The sequence below is a fragment of the Rhipicephalus microplus genome, chromosome 8, assembly GCF_043290135.1.
Source record: "Rhipicephalus microplus isolate Deutch F79 chromosome 8, USDA_Rmic, whole genome shotgun sequence".
In the NCBI taxonomy this organism is placed as follows: Eukaryota; Metazoa; Arthropoda; class Arachnida; order Ixodida; family Ixodidae; genus Rhipicephalus; species Rhipicephalus microplus.
In genome coordinates, this window is record NC_134707.1 from 14,624,388 (window position 1) to 14,646,249 (window position 21,862).

The following is a 21,862-nucleotide window of genomic DNA, read 5'->3' on the forward strand; positions in this document are numbered from 1 at the left end:
GATCGCTTTCTTGAGCATTGCAGGCCCTAATGGCATAGGTATACCGAGTCAGTCAGCATGTCCTATATACATATAAACATGTTTGAAAGACTTCTGCAAGAACCGGAAAGCTGCAAATAAGACAACGAGCGATAAAGATATACACATGGTTATATCTCTCCAAGACTGGTGCAACGAGTCGTGCTGTATATGACTCTGCTCTGAAACTATCCGAAATCAGTCGAAGGAGTCTTAGTGCTTTCGCATCGCAGCCTTCCACTTACGGCCATCAAGAATGTTCTGCCAAGCATTGCATTCAATGGCCTGCGCAGCGTGCAGGGCGCAACTTTTGTAAAAAGTGGATTTTACCCTATTCGCTGCATGTAGCTGTGTAGAAAAAGCGCGTTTTCTGAAGAAACCGCTTTGCGAATTTATACGGATTTTCAGTGCGAATTTTTGTGTGAAGGTACTTTCATGGTTAATTTTAGTTTCAGGGGCGAGGCTCCTTAGGCTGTGAGCCGCTCCCTCGTAGTGTGTTGTGGTAGCCACTTTTAGTTAATTTTGAAAATCGCTCACTACATGGCATTGTGTGTAAAGTACTTAGAAATAGTATCACTCTATGGCGTTTGTGGTTTTTATATGGTTGACGTATTGAGAATATAGATGGCACTGTTATTAAAATCAATTCATAGCATAACCATGGAGTGAAATGATGATGAGTGGCGTGAAGTGTCCGTCCGTCTGTCCGATGCGTGCTCTAGTGTGACAAGAGTGAACTGACAGACAGGTAGACGGATGGATGGATGGTTAGATTCACTCATCATTATTCACTCCGCGGATATGCTGGGAATTCGTTCTGTTGCTTTGTCTAACTCTGGCGTTCTCACCTGGTTTGGCACAACCTCGTATCCGTGGTTTCTGGCGAATATGCGACCCAAGGACACCGTGACAGCAAACGACACGATCGCAATGGTGAGGGCCGGCACGACAACTTTCGTCACAAGAGAAAGGTTCAGGTTGGGCAGACCCATCGTCGGAAACCTAGAAGCGAAACGTCAATGGATGTACACCCAGATATTGAGCGATATCATTGCATAGGCCGATGTCGTGAAGAGACAACACGAGCACTGATAATGAAAATCTAATTGCAGGGAAAAAAATCACCTCATGAAAAATGTTTCGAAACTGAAAGGGTCGGGTCTGTACGTAACTGAGGACATGTCCCCGAGCGTGCGGACCTTAGAGCAACCGTGGGACGCAACTGTCAGTTATCGAGATAAAAGATCCAGAGTACAGCTGAGTTATGATCATGGCTATATTGATGACGTGCGCTACATCTGTGACAATAGTACTGATTCCTTAAAACGAGATTTCGCTGGTTCCGCTAAAAAATTGTTTTCTTGAACTAAAGCAACTTCTCTTACACTGCCAGGAATTTCGAAAGGTTGAGTATTTTCTATATAAATGCCGTAAGTATTGTTAACAAACTCGTTTATTTACTTGCCATTGTTACGTCGTACTCTCCCCATATAGTGGCCATAACGAGGACCTGGCTACATAATGGAGTGTTTGATTGTGAATTTACCCCACCCGGTTACGTAGCAGTGCGCAATGACTGATCACATATGAAAGGTGGTGGTGCAGCGCTGCTTATTCGCTCTGACAAAGTTGTGCTCCCCGACACACATGACGTCGAACTTGCTTGGTGCAAACTGTTTAAATAAATGGTATTTAGATGTTAGGGCATTCTACTGAGCGCCAAGTTCCTCTTTGGATAAATGACTTCGGTACCTCAGAATTCATTTTCATGGTGGACTTCAATACACAGGGCATGGATTGGCATGCAAAACGTTGCACAGGGCAAGAAATTTCTATTTGTCGAGAACTCATACTTTTCACTAACCCAGCTTCTTACTCAAACAGTAAAATCTCCAACTCGCCAAAACGCCCTCATAGACCTTGTTTTCTCAGTTCTCTTTTAGTTAAAAGTGCATTCGAATGCGACGTCATTGATGACGTTTCTGAGCATAAAACTGTACATATTGCTTCCAGCTCATCCAAACGAACTGCAGCTGAGAATTTTTCTCACTTCGTGCATGCAGACAACACTTCTATCCCTGATATGCTTGCTTCTAACTATCATTCATTTAAACCACCAAGCATTCGCGGTCACGTTGACAATTAGGTCGACGCATTAGAGTGAACGCTGAAATTTCGAATTGATTCATTAGGTTACTACAACTTCGCTGGAAAAATTTCTTACAACTTCGCTAGTTCTCGGTTTTCCACCCACAGTACTCGTCTTTGACAAAGATTGTGGTGCCCTGAAGACTTGAAACGGTTCAACGGTTCAAGGGTATTTGACAGGATGGTTGGTCAAGTCTTATTAAACAGGCGCAACCTACCTCGGGGAGTTCACTAGAAACATGTGTTACCCTGTTAATATTTGTATAGTGACTTGTTGGGCGAGTTGGTTTCTTCTTAACGAGCTTAGGGCGCGAAAAAAACACGAAAGAAAGACAAGCGTTCTTTCGTGTTTTTTTTTTTTTGGCGCCATAAGCTCGTAAGAATATTTGTATGTAAACGTATTCTTATTTTCTTTGGAATTCATAGTTCTTTAAGGAAACATACTAGCTTAAGTGGGCAATAAAAAGCAGCAAACTATTATTGTTAAAATATATCAGAATTTCGTTTTGCCTCGAGAAGTAATTGATTGATTGATTGATCGATTGATTGATCGATCGATTGATTGACATGCGAAGTTTAACGACCCCACTACCACCGTATCATTATGCGAGACACCATAGTGGAGGGCTTTGGAAATTTCTATCGCCTGGGGTTCTCTAATGTGCGTGGTAACTCCACAATAAAGAACCATTCAGATAGGTTTAAATTTGATCCATCTATTTGAGCGGTTCTTCTAGAAGCCTCTTTCTTTGATTGGTAAATATTCTGCATGTTCGAAATAAATGATGCAGATATTCGCTTTTGTTGCAATGGATCATTAGTGCTTTTAAATGTTTTCTTCGTTTTAGTAGGCCAGCGGTGGGTAATGAAATCGCTAATGGTAATTGTATGACCGTGCTTAAAATTGGTTGAGCGGCAGTTAGTTTACTTTCATTTACTTTGCGCCGTAAGCTAGGGCAGACATGTCAGCCGTAGGCAGACAGCATTGCTCTAGTTGCACTCGGTAGAAAAGTGTCCAACCGGATTTGTCGCGAACGCAGACAGTGTGGCGTCAGCTTGGTATTCCGCGTAGTTCTGCAACGCCAGAGACGGCCGAGCATTTCGAGTTCCTGTTAACTCAGGAAAAGGAAAGCAACCACCACGTGGGCAACAGAAGAGTTGGGATAATAACGTCATTGCGATGGCCCCCCTAATCGCCCCACGGCACGGGCAGACGACGCATCAATGGGCCTTTTCCGAGAGCCAGCACACCACGGCGACTCCTCACATCGGTTCGGCTTATGGCATGGCCGTGCACTGTTTGCGCACCTGCAAATTTAGTGGTGCGCATTGCGAAACTGCAGTGATTGCCCCTTTCGTTATGGTCCGGTTACATAGTTCTCGGAAGCGGGCAAGCTCGGAACAGGTCGCCGCCTGGGGTGCCTATTGTTGAATTGACATGTCTTCGACGGCTGCCACGTTTATGCGGACAAATGAGTTCATAAATAGAACAAGGTGCGGTCGGCTAGCGGTTCCTCTCACAGCGCACAGGGGACAGGCGGATTATTGCCCCGTCGTCAAGAAGGTAACGTGTTACAGGGAAGCCGTCCTGTGGCCGCCACAGCGCAGTACGGGTTGCTCTAAGTCGAGATAATAGACAGTTATAGTTCACGGTTAGCGTGATAGCTGAGGTAAAGGAAATGGCGTTACCGTGCAGCAAACGTTCGTTGCGGACAGCGTCCTATAGTTTAACGGGATAGCGTTTACGTGGTTTACGTGCCACAGCTGGTATGGTGGTGCCACCTACCAGATCTTTAACAAGTTAGGCAGTAAAAAGGAAAAGAAAACGAGAATGACTGCCTATGCCACCACGCGAAGCATTGCTACAAGTTTATTTTACTGATAATAAAAGCAAATAAATATGAACCACCCATCAAACGTGAAAAAATTATGTTGCCGATTTGTTTACATCCATATTGTAGTTAGGCCTAGACGCTTTCGAAATGAGAAGCTATCTCAAAAATTACGCCAACTTATCTGTAATACTCGGTCATCGAAGCTAACTGAAGGCAAGCGAAGTCAGTTTAAACAGTTGTTTGCTGCAAACAAGGTGAATCTTTCAATAACTACGCCAAAATCACTACGAAACGAGCATTCGAGAGCGCCGCCGTGTTTACGTACACTACGTACGCTCACGCTACCACGGTACGGTAAGCGGTACCACGCGCACGATAAGTGGTACGGGTAACGTACGTACCTGCACATGCGCACTTCGATTTCGGTATCACGGCACGCCCGGTATACTATAACTGTCTAATTGTGCGCCGCGGAGTTCGCCCATGCTTCTACGATTTCTTATAGTTTTGTCTTACTTACATTTTGGTTATGTTATTGGGGGCGAGGAGCATGAGTCCTTCACGTGCACAAAGGCGACATCCTCGTGGCGGGTTTTTCATCGACCAAGTGCGCTGTCCTATCAGTCAACAAGCAGGCAACGATTCACCGAGAGTTGTGTAAGGGTGGAGCACCGAACAAATAAGAAAAGGCCCCGAGGTTCCGCCAAGTGTTCTGAACCAGGCTTGAGGTGTTAGGCACCATCGGCTCCGCTGAATTCCGTAGGGTCACCCTAGAGAAGACGGCTCATTTGCAAAGTGTTTTTCTTTTCTTTTTTTTGTGTGTAACGTTGATGTCCATACTTGTGTAACTTTTGTACAGTCTGTAAATACCAGTTTTTCTCAGCCTATAGAACTTCTCCAGCGTTTCTGCTTCATCTTCAAGCGACCAGCAAATTAATCACCGCTATTGAAATAGCGGCAGCACGTTTCGTCTCCCACTTTGCTATATCTGGTGGTGTGTCTCGGGCACCGAGTGGTGAGGGTAACTTTCTTCAACAACGGAAAGAACCTAGATTTTACTGTAATAGAACCCAGATTGTGAAGTACAAATAAGTTTATGACGATATTTTCGTGATACGATATACAGGGAACCATAGGCTAGACAGCGCCATTGTTAGACTAATACGCACCGATTAGTGTAGCACATAACACGCATAATCGATGTTAAGCCGCTGAATATTTTCTTACGCAGATTTGTAGGACAATTATCCTAGTCACATTGCTTCAAATAGATAAGTTTGCACATGATTTTGTTTTGTTTTGAGGGTATACATTTGTGTGAACAATCACTGCGGATTACCAATTACTCAACCTCTTTTTACTTAATAAACCATACGGGGCCCTTGAGGGCACGTTTTTGGCAACATTGATAGTTACTGCGATAATGGCAATTAAAACAAGGTACACCTAAAAAAGGCATACCAATCCTTCTTTGTTTCTTTCGACACAACTGAATGCATGCGCACACATGAAAACTATCACCAGCCGCTTTAAACTCAACATTACAATCTGAAGTGCACCTAGGTATTAGCATCATCGATTCACCATGAAGGTCAATGCTGCCTGTATTGCACACAATGATTCAAAACTTACGTGTTGGGGATGGGACCGATGATTTCAAAACCTTTGTTCTCAAGGTCGAGATAACTGGAGACCACAGTGGCTACTATGACCTGAAGAGGCAGAATTCAATTTTACGTAAGCATCATAAAGCTACTGAAACAGCTTCACGGTAGTGCTTATGTAACAATACACAATTCTGTTACCGTTTTGAGCACGTGCAGACTTACGAACTACGATAAGTACATACTGCAAGCGCAGCACAGTGTTAATTTTCACAATTATCTGCACTTATTCTGCAGCTTCAGATATACTGTAGCCCTATGGCAATGTTGAAGCATATGAATTTGATTTAAGAGTTAGCAGAAAGAACGCATCAACAAGTAGTCAAGCCACTAGAGATAAAATTGTTTTATGTTAATCTTTTGTAAGCAGTAACTGAACCGTTTCATATGCAACACTCAGAAACCAGCTTTTAGCGGCCATGGTAAGGCACTTCTTCGGACCGTAATCTTTGTCGACCCATGTTTTCTCATATTTGGTGCGTTCAAAAGAATGGAAAAAAACTACTGCACACAGTCGATATAAACTAAATTATTATAAATTACTTTAACGTGCACTTAAGCCGCGAAAAGCACAACTAATATTCTTTGCAGACTTTAACCATTATATATATAGTACTTGCGACAAAGGCAATGTAAATATATAGGGCATTAGGATACACCTTTGCTGATGGTGGGGTGTGAACCGTCCATAAGGTCCGAAGGTATTTTTCTTATACATACGGGCCCCTCGAATACCTTTCTTTTGTTATGACGATTACTACAGTTCCCACACAGTAGTTAAATGACTACAAATAGTGTCGCCCCGGCATTCCATGCTTTCATTTGGTTGTGCCTGACTATGGTAACGATTGCGATGTTGGTGCATTTTCATTTCAAATGTAAACAGATAAAGTTAAGGCTATAGTATCGCCTCAAAGGCAAACAAATAAATGCTATGGCAACAAATTGGAGTGCCATGCAAAGAGCGCCAACCACATCGAAACGCGCAGTGCGAGGCTCAAGAAAAAAAAACGCAGCATATCCACAGAGCGAATGATGACTTGGGCGAAGCGTTCATCCATCCATCCGTCCGTTTATTTAGTGAACACTCCAAGTACCGTATCTTTTCAACATATTTTCATCATATGCAAGTACCGCCATTCAGCGGACATACAGAATAAACAAGAGGTGGCTACCACTACGACGACGACACGGGACATATGACCCACGGCGTAATAATCTTCGCCCCTAAAAAGAACGCACAAAAAGAACATACATAATAGGAGTGCGAGCTAGCAACTCTCATAGCTCAACAGTCAACGCGCTGCTCAAACTCAAAGGACGCACGAAATACTCAGAGGTATACACAGCATGAACGCGAGCTAACTAGAGTCACAGTTGTTACTTCGCAGCCTTTGAAAAGTGCACTCATTTCGCAAACGGAGAAACTGAAGCGAGTGAAGTGACCTTCGAGCCTCCTATAACCAGAACATAATTATTCCGGTGAAAGCCCAAGACGTACAATACTCCGCCACAGCAAGGTAAGCATGCGCGCGATGCGCGGGGCGACCATGCACCATAGGGCAAACTACGCGAGCGAGCAGCCGAGCTAGAGTGCCTCCAGGCTCGCTTTTAGGCTCAGAACGCGCTGATATTCCACCAGAGATTGGAGCAACTGCTTTATATAGGTGGCTCGCGGTTACTACGGCAGAGAACGTGGGCTTGCGGCTAACGTCGTGCCCTGCAGAGCAAAAGGCCCCCCTGTTCGACTCTGCATGTCAGAAAATATCCTGAAATATTTTCTGAGAGCCAGGTAAACGTTTTCATTGTTACAGTTCTCACGGAGGATCTACTGCACTATTTGCAACGCTACGGCCACTTGCACGACCATGTGTGCCGATATATATATATATATATATATATATATATATATATATATATATATATATATATATATATATATATATATATATATACGGGGCATTACGCACGAATCCGCAGAAGAGAATGTTCATGCGATTGCGCGCAATAAAATGCAGGTATAAAACATTTACATAAAAATACTCCCTATTGTCACTAAGGGCTGATATTTGTGCAAGCAGTGATAAGTAATATAGAAGGGAATCCAAAACTAGTTTGCGGCAGAACTGTTCCTAAACGCTGAGGCAGGAGTAATTAAAGAACGATTCAAACACTTGTACTCGTAGGGAATTCGGGTAATCATATGCACTTCATGGTAAGATATATGTAGTGGCTCTGGGCTACAAGCGATTAACTTCGACCGGGAGATTCGTGGATAATATACATGTCTAAAGACGTGGAGTAATCGCAGAATCACTGCCATCTCACCAGTATCATCTCGATGGGCACGGGTATCTTTATCATTCGCTCCACGAAGGGGTCGATGGCCAGCTTAACGAAGAGCAAGAGGAAAATGCAGCACGCCGACATTCCCAGTGTGGGCAAATGCGTGTCCGGGAGGAGCCTGATGAAGGCATCGTAGAGCTGAAAGTCGATTGAAGCAGGGAAATGTATTTGCGTACTAGTAACTGCAGATCAGGGGAGTATAACTGCAACGGGAAACAAAATGACTTTAGTGGCACTTACAAACAAGAGATCATAGGCACGATGTAACTTACAGCACTGCGATACTGTGACAGGTCACCGATTAGTGAAAAACAACACGAAAAGGCAACACAAAAAATCATCAGGCATTTGTGAAGAGAAAGTTACTTTTCTTAACCTGCCAGCTCCTTATAAAGGCAGTATAGGAAACTTAATATGCCCATTCCTCACACCCCCAGAATTGTGCATGCCACATTGTGATGAAGGCTTCTTCACCTTGCGTTTCTGTCCTTTCGTCGATGTACCAAGCCAGGATCATTATAGTATTCTCTACCCCTAGGTATGCAGGTCGTTGTGTAAAAGGACCTTTATTCAACCACTTTACGCAAAACACTAGACACACTTATACACTAAAGACTTGAAATACACGTGTTTATCTTATAAAAACGCTAGACTCAATTTTACACAGACTCCAATAATATACTGTGCACTACTGCGAAACAATTAAACAGTATACGTAATATCTTTCAATGAACCGAGAAAAAAAAGAAAACGGAAGCAGGGGAGAGTGGAGCAGCATATTGAGTCCGATTACTTGTTTTGAAATGTGATGCAGCTGATGGTGGGAACTGGGTCCATTTCTCCCTCCCGCGGCATACACCACCCTCTCTCCTCGCATGCGCGTGCTCTCCCCCTCTCCCTTCTCTCACGCGCTCCTCCTCTATATCTCCCGAACGGGTGGCGAAGGCAACGAATCCGCAAAACAGAGTGCGTCTCCTTTGTTCCTACCCGTTGATCGTCAGTCTTTCGGCGTTCCATGTTTCCAAATGACAAAGCGTGTCTGCTTTGTTTAGCACGGTATCGCGTTCGACGTCTGGCTTGTGGGTTGAGTAACCGTCTGTTTAGCATGATTGCCGGCAGTGTTCATGGTAGCGATCAGTGGCATCAAGCGATGGTCACCAGCAGCGTTAGTCGCCTAGAGGTTCTCGATGTTTGTGCACCTACTTGACTTATCTGTTGGTTTCGGTCACCATCTCCCCGCTGCTTCGCGTGCACACATGGCTGCTTTTATTGGGACATGGTGTAACTTTTAGATACGTAGCTCATTACGCTGTGGGTCCTTCTATCCTCCATGCTCCGTTGTAGTAGCCACCCCTTATTTCTCACAATGTTCACTAGATGGCGCTGCACTTTTGTAGCAAATGAAGGGATCATTAGTTGCTGCGGAGGCACGCGTTCCGTGTGGTTTAGTTTGATAGGAATTTGACAGAATGACAGACGAACAGACAAACACACATACAGACAGCTAAGCTGAGAGCCCGTGAAGCTTCGCCCCGCTCGTCATTATTCCACCATAGATATCTGGCAATTTTTTAACTCAGTATGGTGGTACCAGAAACATCAATTTTTCGTCGTTATGAAAGCGAGTTTGTCAGCGCCTTTGTAGACATAAACAACACTACATTTGAAAGACAACAAGGTTTGTAAAAACAGTTCAAAAAGATCATTTGTATTATACACGCAACTCTTGCACACGCACACGGAACATGAAAAACAATTAAACACAGTATAAATTTTACAAATGAGCACTGAAATCAAATTCACCTCGGTGTATCAGAACGTTACAGAATGAAGGAAACTAAGAAATCGCCCCATATCCACGGAGCGAACAATGATGAGAGGGGCGAAGCGTCTCTCTATTCATCCATCCGTCTTTCTGTGTTCGTCTTTCTGTGTTTATGTGTGTATCCGTCTAACTATATGAAATAAACGACTATATAAAAATCAGTAACGCCACTTAGTACCATTGTTTCCAAGGACATATACACACAACGCCATCTATTGAGCAATTCACAAAGTAGACGTGGCCACATACTGGTACAACTACTCATACTACTAGTACAACTGAAAAAAATACCCCCCCCCCCTAGCAGCTTCACCACTAAAAGGATGGTGCTATTCATATTTCAGAGCATGTGAAGCATGCATGCGTACCGAAGTGGGAGCATGGCTACTACGGAACAACTGGAAACTCCAACTGCCCCTTAATCTGAAAAAAGGTTAGTCGAAGGAAAGCATCTTTGCCACGTGTTTCTAGCTGCTCATCGAAGTAATTCGACACCACAAGCCGTATTTTCTGGAGTGCGAGATAGGCCCGTCTGAGGCTTGAGCCGTACTTTCGCTGAACAGTGTCGCCGCCACAGTACGTTCAAGGTGATTGTAAAAACCAGTCTTGCGAGCAGCCCATGTTTTGTTTCTATGCGGGTTGTGGCAGAGCCAAAGAGGCGTTGTACCACGTGCCAGACGCCTTTCGCCACCGAGTATTGAAACGCCCCTTTTTTGCGCTCTTTGGACAGAGATCATTTGGAATGACTGTGAAATGGGCTAACCGGTCACGGGTAGGCAATGCCCTCCAACTTCTCAACCAGCGAAACTCGCAGACCTCGTTAGGTACGCGATCGCAACGTCATCGTTTCCTATTTTTTTTCGCCCAGGATAATTTTTCTTCCTCTTCGCTCAATGTGCTATTTGTCAACATTTCACTTTATTACTTTAATTAAAGGTCGTCCAGGCAGCGCGAACCAATTTTTTAACTGTTCATTTTCAAGCCACCAGCAGCTCTGTGAAACTCGAGCGGAATTTCTGCTTGTGATCTGTTGTACTGAGTTGTCATGAAAGTTCCTTTTAGTGTACTGCTTCAGTACATTAGGGAACTGTTACCGGGGTAACTTCCGTCATCAAGAGCTTCTGTGCCGTTCTTGCAGCCAGTGCACTCGTGAACATTGGTATGTCTGGGAGACCCAAGTCTCCACGACTTGTGGGAAGCTGTAAAAATTTCTTTTAAATTTTTGCTACTTTTCTTCCCCAGAGGAAGGTTCCCAAAATTGAGGCAAGACGTCCTGTTACACGGCGAAGTAGAAGGGCTACGATGAATGCAGAAGCGCATGTGTTAAAAGTGTGACGATTCAGAGTACCAGGTACTCTACTATAGGACAGGAGAAAGTGGTCTCGAGGTCAAAAGATGTTTAGAATGAATACCGAAATAAACAAGTGCGGCAACGAAAAATTCAACCTAGGCCCTTTGTCGATGCCTAGGGATGATATACCGAACTACAACTGTTGTTTTCATTGGGTACTGTGACATCACTCGCGGCCAAACGCAACATCATGAGCAATAACGACGAAAGTTTATAAAAATATATATGCAGTGCTAATATTCAGTGACAGACACTACTTTCGCCTGACGATTTATTCAAGCAATTGTCGACACCAAACGTGAGTTTTGGAGCTTGATAAAAGCCTTAAAACTTTGAAGTCCAATTCACATGCAGCCAGAAGTGTTGCTTGTTGGGCAACTAAGGCGCAGAACTGCAAGCAGTGAACCCAGAGATGGCTCTGTGTTTTTACTATCTCTGCTTCTGCCTCTCAGCTAGCTTTTATTTTTCGACGTTTTAGTGGCTTTCTTCGATTTCACGTGCAGGGCTGCTGCGAACTCATGAACATATTGCGGGCGATTTAAAGTCCATCCAAAAGTTCATAGTTCTTCGTTCCCAATGCTGCCTCAGTTTTTCAGTGGGTTTACAATGTTGTGTGCAATTACCTTTAAGTAGACAGTAATTTTAAGTAGACAGTAATTATCTTTTAAGTCACATAAAAAGACTGTCTCAGCAAGATAACTCCGACTTCGACAAATATTGCAGCTTCTTACCCTAATAAGCAGAAACGGTCCAGAGAAGTGGCCGACGGGAATGCCGAACAGGCTGCCCAGTTGGCTCGAGCCTATGTGGACAGACACGCCAGCGGTGAAGCCACTGACGAACTGCTCGGATAGGAACACGCTGAGGCCTCCGAGGTTCAAGAAAGCGAGGGCAAGCTGCGTTGGGATGAAAGCCCACCGCGTCACAGTGGTTAGATTCCCACGATGTCACCCTGTCATGTACAGTTACAGTTCTTGCCAAGAAAAATGAAAAAGGCTGATTCACGCTTCTATAATATATCAGAAAGTACGTTATTGCAATAGAAAGCGATAAAGCACTTCAACGATCTCATTATTAACAAAAAAACTAACTTGTTGGCTGAACTATCTGAAGTGCTCATGTATGCAGTGCTTTGAGTTCTGTTCACCGAGCTCATATTTTTAAACCAGCAGACAGTGCATCATACAAATGCTTGGGAATTTCATGGGTTGACTTACCGAACACACTACAGAGCTACAAAAGACACTGTAATAACGACCCTGAATTGATTTTGCTAATTTCGTAATAACCCTCCTCATCTGCGAATTCAACTGCAATGTATACGCGTGCATTTTCTGACAATAAACGAAAACATTTTGCAGTAGGCCCTATTTCTATGCGTTCTCGCTCGTCCATGTTTATAATGCACTGGTTTTACTAGAACTTTTCTTACTGTTTTGTTTTATTTTATAATGCAGTGCAAAGGCAACGCTTGAAAAAGAAATCTTTCTGTAATGGCCTCCCAATGCTCACTCACCTGGTACAATCCAACGAAAAACATCAGCGTTGAAGCAACCTCAGCTGCACCGAACTCTTCCTTGTACTGCTCCACGACGGCTCCTGTCATCATGCAGACTACAGCGAAAGCGCCTGTAGCAGAGCATCAAAAAAAAAGGCAGTATGATAACCGACCGCAGGTAAAACAAGCTTTTGAAAGCTACGAATGATTTAGGAGAGCTCAATGTCCTTTTCACTGTGACAAAAGAGCACTTTGTCTCATGACATTCAACTGAATGTTTATCCAATGTGATCCATAATTAAAATGATGCTCATGCAGTTCTCCTCTGGGGATGTCCTCTTATGTTCTGCGATAGACTGTGTTTTGCATAGCTTCGCCTGTAAGGTTCTGTTGCCTCAACTTCTCAGTACTTCATGCATTGATGCTTTTTTGATAATCTCACATATGATCTTAATTACCACATGCGTACATGCTCTCATGTATAATGCGTTACCTCGATCAAAAAAGATACGAGAATGCTCTTGAGTAACCAAACCTAATTACATGCGCACCTGAAGGTGGATACGTGACATGCAAATAACATTAACGGCTCATTTTCTAATAATTTTCACAGCGCAAGGAATGTACACGAAACAAAGAAGAGACGCCCAGGTTATCCTCGTTCTATGCGCCGTTAAACACTGAGATATGCTGCACCAGTGTGATGCGGGTTCTTTGTTGCTGATTTGTTTTTCTCCCGGGCTGGGCCTCGGAGAGTTTTCCTAATAAGGACAAAGCCGTTCGGTTTCCAAGAAACACACAAAAAGTTTAATTGAAAAGTAAAAAGACAAAGATTCCTCACAAAACAAAACACTTAATAAACAGTTGACTGGACATGACGAAACACATCTGTAAACACCCAACAAGAACGTTCAAAGTCAGTAACTAAACCTAACGTTCGAAAGGGGCTGAGTGATGGGAGTAGCGCAAGATATCTGTTCGGTCTCACCCACACGCTGAATTCCGCCGACGATGAGCAAACCGGAACGCGGTGATTCCGGCTTCAGGACGCGGGCAGGACGGGGATGAAGGAACGCTGGCTGCTGACGACACGTCGAGAAACCAGGCCGGAACGTGGTGGCTCTGGCTTTAGGAGTGTGGACCCGTCTGTGACGAGAGAACGCAGGCTGGTGGTGACGCGTCAGAGAACCAGGGTCGACCTAGTCAAGCAGCTGGGCGCACAGCTCGGGCCCGGAACCCAACGGCTGTAGCTCGCCTGCCGGAACCAAAGTCCGCAGGCCCTGGAAAGGAGTTCAGGACCGGATGGCCACGGTCCTTTGGAGCGGGAACACGACGGCAGGAGGCCCCGGCCGGTTGAAGACCTGCAGGCTCGGGTCCTACGCCCGACGGCCCATCTTCAGCGCCCGGTCTGGTGACGACCTTCCGCTTGCCCCGTCTTCTTCGAATTCCCCTTGCTCTGGTCTGCTCAGGCTCCTGCTTCAGCTCTGGCCCACTTGTCTCGTTCTCATTGGAGATACTGCTGTCTCGTGGTGTCAAGCCATTGGGCCTTGAAATCTCCGTGTTCGCTGCCCATTGGATGTTTTACCTTTTGTTTACTTCACGTCCTGCCACGCATCCTCGTGCTCGGCGCTCTTTAACGTCGTCATTCTTGTTTAAGCAGCACCGCACGTGCACTCTGGTATTTCTCCTTTTGTTTTTTTTTTTCCGTGACGCGCACTTTTCGAAGGCGCGCACTTTGAACGCGCACCACACATCACATACGCCCCCCTTTCATTCAAGTTTTTTTTTTTAGAAAAAAAAAACTGCCGATGAGTGCGCGTTCTGCACTACGTCACAATTACACCACATATTTGCACCACGCAGTTCAACACATCACACCGATGGCACCACACTGCTTCTTCGTTGACATGTCTCACGTCGAAACACCGAGTCCACAGAACGTAACATTCAACCAACAACAATAAGAAAAGTTTTTTTTTTTTTCGAGAAGAAAAAAAAACTGCCGTTGAGTGCACGTTTCGCACTGCACCACAATTTACCCACATATGTCCGCCACACAGTTCACTGCATTGCCCAAAGGTCCACATTCACTAACCTCAAAATACGCAAGAAGTGAGAAAAAGTATGGACACATCTAGCGGATTGTGAAAATCCCCAAATTAGTAGTACACCACCCCTTTTTTTTTTATCATATATACCCTATCATCTCAAAAACTATACATCATGTTAATGTTACATTGCATGTAACTTCTTCAAATATTTACAAGCAACACCCTTCCATGGTCCGCAAGCAAGATCCAAAAAAAAACCAGCGGGAAATCGAATTTGACGCTTAAGTTATAGCGTCCCGTACAAGACGTTTAACTGCTCTAACCATTTGACAAGAGTAAGGAATCGGAAGCCAGTGGAAGAATTCTCGACCGTAAGCTCGTATGAACCTAAAGCTGTGTATCACCAGGTTCCCAACCTCGAAATCACAAGCATACACGCTGGAATGTCTGTATGCCAGTCGGAGGCGTTGCCTCCAGGCGCACCAGTACAACCACGCCTGAATCATTTCATCCTTCCCACGAACGCCTTGCTTGAGCTCGTAAGCCGCTAATCGTTGAGACATCTTAACAGAAGCGACCTCTTCAACCGAAGATGCCAAAGAGCACCAGTCGGCGTCCTTCCTCGTACAATAACCTGCTGGACCATTACTGCCTTCTGGTTCACTTTCCATCCCTTCAGCTTTCTGTATTGCTTGTTCATCAATACTTTCAACCCTTCTGCCTGGGTCATCGTGATTACCCTCATTGTCACATATAGCTGACCTACATCGCAACTCTACTCTCTGTTCTTCAACAAGTGCTTTTGCATTTTGCTCCAATATTCTTCTAAAAGCATCATCTACAATTTCCCGAGAACACAAGCCATCTCTCTGTATGGGCAAGTTATAATCATGGTGAAAAACCATGTCCGTAGCGTCTGTTGCTATCTCCAGTGGCCCAAAACAATAGGTAGCTGCTACATCAGAGCTTTCATTATGGCATTCGCCGGCATTACCTAGGAGACCTTTTATTGCTCCTTCAGCGGAGCTATTCAGAGGCAATCCTACCTCTGAATAAAGTGCGCTTGACCTCTCACAGGTTTCAAAATACCCTTTACTCTGAATGGAACGTTCTTCCATGCTCACGAAGCATTCCTGCGCTTCAATAAGCTTATCGAGTCTCCTAGTCTTTTGACTGTTTACCTCCCTGTCGTACTCTTTCAGAGTTTCTTTCTCTAGCGAAAGGTCATGACGAGGTACAGGGTCAGTCTCACGTAAATTCAAATCGCTCCCGATGTAACTGCTTTCAGAGCACACCTCATCCACTGGTTGACTACTCTGGCTCTCAGACCACGTATATTCAGCGTTTTCCCTCTCAAGCCACTGCTGCAAATCCTCATATTCTAGTTCCAACAGTCTCTTCTTTTCGCGCATCTCTATCTCGAGCAGCCTTTTCTTTTCACGCATTTCTAGCTCAAGCTGCTCCTTCTTAGCGCGTGTCTCTCGCTCGAGCTTCTCTCTCCTAGCCCGTGTTTCTCGCTCGAACTCCTCTCTCTTAGCGTGTGTTTGCAATGCAATCTGCTGCTTTTTAGCGTCACATATCGCAGCCCGTTCCTCTTGCGCTTGCGCCATTTGCTTGTCGTACCACTCCTTGAACTCCGCTCCCTTGAGACTTATACTCTCCGCCAGATCTAATAATTCCGAAGTGCTTTTCATGGCTTTCATCGCGTCGAAAAATCTACATGAAAAACAAACGACTTTGTCCTGTCGCGGACGCCAATTTGTGATGCGGGTTCTTTGTTGCTGATTTGTTTTTCTCCCGGGCTGGGCCTCGGAGAGTTTTCCTAATAAGGACAAAGCCGTTCGGTTTCCAAGAAACACACAAAAAGTTTAATTGAAAAGTAAAAAGACAAAGATTCCTCACAAAACAAAACACTTAATAAACAGTTGACTGGACATGACGAAACACATCTGTAAACACCCAACAAGAACGTTCAAAGTCAGTAACTAAACCTAACGTTCGAAAGGGGCTGAGTGATGGGAGTAGCGCAAGATATCTGTTCGGTCTCACCCACACGCTGAATTCCGCCGACGATGAGCAAACCGGAACGCGGTGATTCCGGCTTCAGGACGCGGGCAGGACGGGGATGAAGGAACGCTGGCTGCTGACGACACGTCGAGAAACCAGGCCGGAACGTGGTGGCTCTGGCTTTAGGAGTGTGGACCCGTCTGTGACGAGAGAACGCAGGCTGGTGGTGACGCGTCAGAGAACCAGGGTCGACCTAGTCAAGCAGCTGGGCGCACAGCTCGGGCCCGGAACCCAACGGCTGTAGCTCGCCTGCCGGAACCAAAGTCCGCAGGCCCTGGAAAGGAGTTCAGGACCGGATGGCCACGGTCCTTTGGAGCGGGAACACGACGGCAGGAGGCCCCGGCCGGTTGAAGACCTGCAGGCTCGGGTCCTACGCCCGACGGCCCATCTTCAGCGCCCGGTCTGGTGACGACCTTCCGCTTGCCCCGTCTTCTTCGAATTCCCCTTGCTCTGGTCTGCTCAGGCTCCTGCTTCAGCTCTGGCCCACTTGTCTCGTTCTCATTGGAGATACTGCTGTCTCGTGGTGTCAAGCCATTGGGCCTTGAAATCTCCGTGTTCGCTGCCCATTGGATGTTTTACCTTTTGTTTACTTCACGTCCTGCCACGCATCCTCGTGCTCGGCGCTCTTTAACGTCGTCATTCTTGTTTAAGCAGCACCGCACGTGCACTCTGGTATTTCTCCTTTTGTTTTTTTTTTTCCGTGACGCGCACTTTTCGAAGGCGCGCACTTTGAACGCGCACCACACATCACAACCAGCTAGCCCGACACACAGCCCTAATTTCCCGAAAATTTGGGAATATGATCAAAGCAGCATATATGACTGAAGCTTCCTGCTTTTTATTCGGCTATGTCTAATAAGCAGTGCTTTTATTTTCTCATCAGTGTATCCAAATTAGGCCTACGCTTATCTAACAGAGGTTATATTAACGAATATCTGTTAAAAGCAGCCCGAGTCACTTTAACACAAGTTCCTTAATGTAAACTGATTCCCGCAAAACAAGGCGGGCTTCAAAGTGAGTGACTCATCATATTGCAACGGAGTGTTGCGGAATACCGGCATGGGGCGGAAGTGCTAGGAAACCGATTCATAATCGATGTCAAAGTGAGAAGAACAATCACCTGAGAGGACTCAAGAGAACGTGCCACTAATAAGAGTTATTTGTGATATACATTTAGGTGTGTTACATAGAATGACGTGTTAGTACACTGTCGTCCATCATGACAGGGAACTCGCAAACGCATGGTCTGTGCTGTGCGGTGGCTGCCTACGGCACCATCAACCGACAGCAAATCAAAACACGTTCGCTTTGAGGGTCGTATGTTGCCGAAAAACAAAATAACGTGTCATGGCTGGTAGGCAAGCACTGCTAGATTGAACTACCTCTCTGCTCACGCCTGCAGTGCACTGTCCATTGCCAACATATCAAACGTTCTGCGCGACCACGGCACAAGCTGCAGTAATCAGCCGATATCGCACACGAGCACTGAAGGAACGTATTCTAGCAGCGCTTGCCTACCGGCCATGACTCGTCATCTCGCTTGGCTATAGATGGTGCCGAAAGAACGCGCTTTCTTCGCTTGTCGGTTGATGGTGCTGTAGGCAGCCGCCGCAGAGCGCAGGCAATGCGCTCGCGTGTTCCCTTTCATAAAAGACGACAGTGAACATATACTGCGAGTATACATGGAAAAGTGCACGAGCGCATGTTTTATTGCAGTGTGAAATGCAGCAGACAAACAGTATATAGCCATGTTAATTCAAGTTGTTTCAGATCGCTATTATGCTTTTTTCCTATTTTCGTTTTGGCGATTGTTCATTTTGGTAAGCCTTCGTTACTCTTTCTTCTTTGCTGCAGAAATTAACGATTTGAAGTAGCCGAGGTAATATAGAACTCAACCTCTGCACAGCAAAACAGTTGTAACACAGCATTTATAAATGACAATTCGTGACCTCTGATTAGATTGGATGATTGTATTTTGTCGGAGCCATAAAATCAATGATGAACGTGCGCAAATTCACCCAACTTCCTCGAGCCATATATGAAACTTACAGATCCATACACTGCGCAAAGACACAAGAGAATGCGGCTCCGCATGCACTTTCTGGGGGCTGTATGCTATAAGCGGGATAATAAATTGTTAAACGGGGTGTCGGCTGGAGCCATGTACTTACTCCCTGTTTTCAATTTTAGATCGCGAACTTCTCTCTTCCCCTACGTGCGTTTCAAAGAGAAAACTGTCACCTATTCTTTTTAATGATTCAGATTTTTCCCAATCTTATGAATATAAAATTATAATTAATATATAATGAATATATAATGATTATAATGAATATATAATTTATGTATCGCTTTTTGCACCATGTAACCAAAGATCTCTTGATTACTCTATAAAACGATTCGAGTTTCATAATTACCAATCGAGAGATGCCTGGAAGTTCCGAAGATTGTGTACATCAGCATGGGAAACATGGCAGTGTAGAGGGCGTTGACCGCAGGTACACTGGCGAGGAGGGAGTAACCGAAACCTTTACAAGCACAAAATAAATCATTAATGTCAGTTCTGTGACGTACAATGCTTAGTACTGTCGATCACTGTCACAAATGAGTTTAAGAATACAAGGCTATAGCCATCAAATGGTACGTCAAGTAGCTGTTTTTATCGCACTGGCACTGCCATGGCCAGCTACATTCAGATTGTGTGTACTTCTTTGCATACCAGTATAAAACAAATTAAAAAGTACAAAAACAATTAGGTTATGGTGCATGTTTACAATACAATACCATGTGGCTAAGTGGGCTTGATTTGAACTCCAAACTACAGACACTGACGTCCTTGTTTGTTGCAAATTATGTTATTCTACGCTGCAAACGTTAATTTATAAGGTCTGTAGTGACAGTTTTGAAATACATTCTTCAACGTTTTCTCTGATGCAGCACGTCGACAAATATCAGGCCAAAATATATGAGCCCCTAGACCCACGCTACTTGCGTATTTTACCTATATGCACTTCAATGTGGTGTTGGGTTCTACTGCTTTAGCACTTACTTAGTGTGGTTGTGTACGATTTTGTGCTCTATTATTTTTCACTACAAAGTTTTCTGCTAAGCGAGAAGGCGTAGCCCATGCCAATAAATAGCCAACCTTTGTTATCAGTTCAATAAAGAATGTTGAATATTCCCGCTGCGTCAGTAGACAGCCCCAAAATTTGATATCCATCCATGTATAAAGTATCACACCATTGCCAAGCTCATGTCATTGTGTTTCCAATTCTGCAGGAGTTCAATGACGGACACTTACTCTGGGGAACGTGAAATATAGCAACTGATATTCCTGCTATGATGTCCGAGATGATCCATTGCTTGATGTTATATGCACGAACCCAGCTGATGATAGGAAAGAGGCCAAGCAACTTCTTTGGGATGTGCTTGACGTGCCATCGTTTCCGCAGTGAGCTGACGATGCGGTCGGATATTGGTACCTGTCAAGAAAAACAAGCACGTATTTTTATTTTTTAAGCTTTCATTTAATTGCTCCGCTTTTGTAAAAGTCCCTGGAAAGTTTGAGCCGTAAAATATGGACAGGCGTCATATGGACTAACTATCAAGTATGCCATGTATTCATGCAACGTATCTTGTCACACATTTCTGAGTACACTTTGACTTCGACTTGCCTAATGAAGCATCGAATTCTTGCAGACCATTAAAAGTTTAAACATCCACCAATGCATACGAAACATATTGATTCCCGCACTACGGACAGAAGATATCAACAACTTTTCACATTCGGTAGGAGGTTTTCGAGCTTGTCAGGTACATTTGATGCCTAACTCCTGCAAAGCGCTCTCGTTATGCAATAAATATTCAACACAATGGTTTTCTGCCCTGTTTTGCATCTGCAGACCCGCTGTTTGGCCGGCTAAATTGTAAAATACCGCGGTCTCTCCTGAAGCCGTTACTTTATACAACATGATCGACTACATTTCTCACAAGTGGTCCTCGAATAGTAACCTGTCATGTTTTATCTTCTGAGTTTATCTTCGATTGAAAATGTTGCCTGTCTGTACCATTTCTTTCATTATAGTGTATATTCTCACTTTCAAGTAATCCATCATCATTATCATGTGAAGCAGCAGCCTGACTATACGCCCCCTGCAAGGCAAAGGCCCCTTCCATGATCCACCAATCGACCCTGTCATGTGCTTTCTGTTGCCACGTTATACTTGCGAACTTCTTAATCACACCGGCCCACCTAACTTTCCTTCTCCCCTTCGTGCATTTGCTTTCTCTGGGGATCCAGTCAGCTACCCTTAATGACCAGCGGTTATCTTGCCTTCTTACTACGTTCCCAGCCTATGTCCATTTTTTCTTCTTGATTTCAACTATGATATCCATACGCCAGTTTGTTCCCTGACCCACTCTGCTCTTTTCTTGTCTCTTAAAGTTACACCTATCATTTTCCTTTTACATTCCATCACTCACTGCGTTGTCCTCCATTTGAGCTGAGTGGTCTTTGTAAGCCTCAAGGTTTCTGCTCGTAGTTAACTACCAGAACGTGGCGACTCTCATACACGTTCCTCTTGGGGGTTAGTGGTAGAATACTATTCGTGATTTCAGACAGCTTGCCGAATATGATACACTCCATCCTTATCCTTCTGCTTGTTTCACTGTCATGGTCGGTTACTACCTGTCTTGTGTTTTTTTATTGTCTTAAAAACATTCGAGAGGGTATGACAAAATATGTGGGATAATGTATATTTGATAGCGTTCCCACAATGATCAATGCGAAGGTCCATTTGAAAACCTATTTGTGAAACTTGATATGCGGGTGATTGTGGCCATATTGCGGGAAAGGCAGTTCTGGGAAAGAAAGAGAAAGAAAGAAGCAAAGAGAAAAAGAAGGAAAGAAAGAAAGAAAGAAAATAAAGAAAGAAAGCAAGGAAAGAAAGAAAGCAAAGAAAGAAGCAAGAAAAGAAAGAAGGAAAGAAAGAAAGCAACGAAAGAAAGCAAAGAAAAAAGGAAAGAAAGAAAGCAACGAAAGAAAGCAAAGAAAGAAAGAAAG

General features: G+C 44.4%; 1 protein-coding gene across 1 annotated transcript in view; it reads right to left on the reverse strand.

Moving 5' to 3' along the window:
* LOC119165209 (prestin) overlaps positions 1 to 21,862 on the reverse strand; it is a 67,130-nt gene that overhangs the window by 13,697 nt on the left and 31,571 nt on the right. The window contains exons 3-9 of the mRNA XM_075871120.1: positions 20,102 to 20,282; positions 19,218 to 19,328; positions 12,704 to 12,816; positions 11,919 to 12,083; positions 7,994 to 8,149; positions 5,634 to 5,713; positions 867 to 1,020 (exon numbers count right to left, since the gene is read on the reverse strand). Of these exons, the coding sequence (XP_075727235.1) occupies positions 867 to 1,020; positions 5,634 to 5,713; positions 7,994 to 8,149; positions 11,919 to 12,083; positions 12,704 to 12,816; positions 19,218 to 19,328; positions 20,102 to 20,282 (960 nt within the window). The remainder of the gene's footprint in view (positions 1 to 866; positions 1,021 to 5,633; positions 5,714 to 7,993; positions 8,150 to 11,918; positions 12,084 to 12,703; positions 12,817 to 19,217; positions 19,329 to 20,101; positions 20,283 to 21,862) is intronic.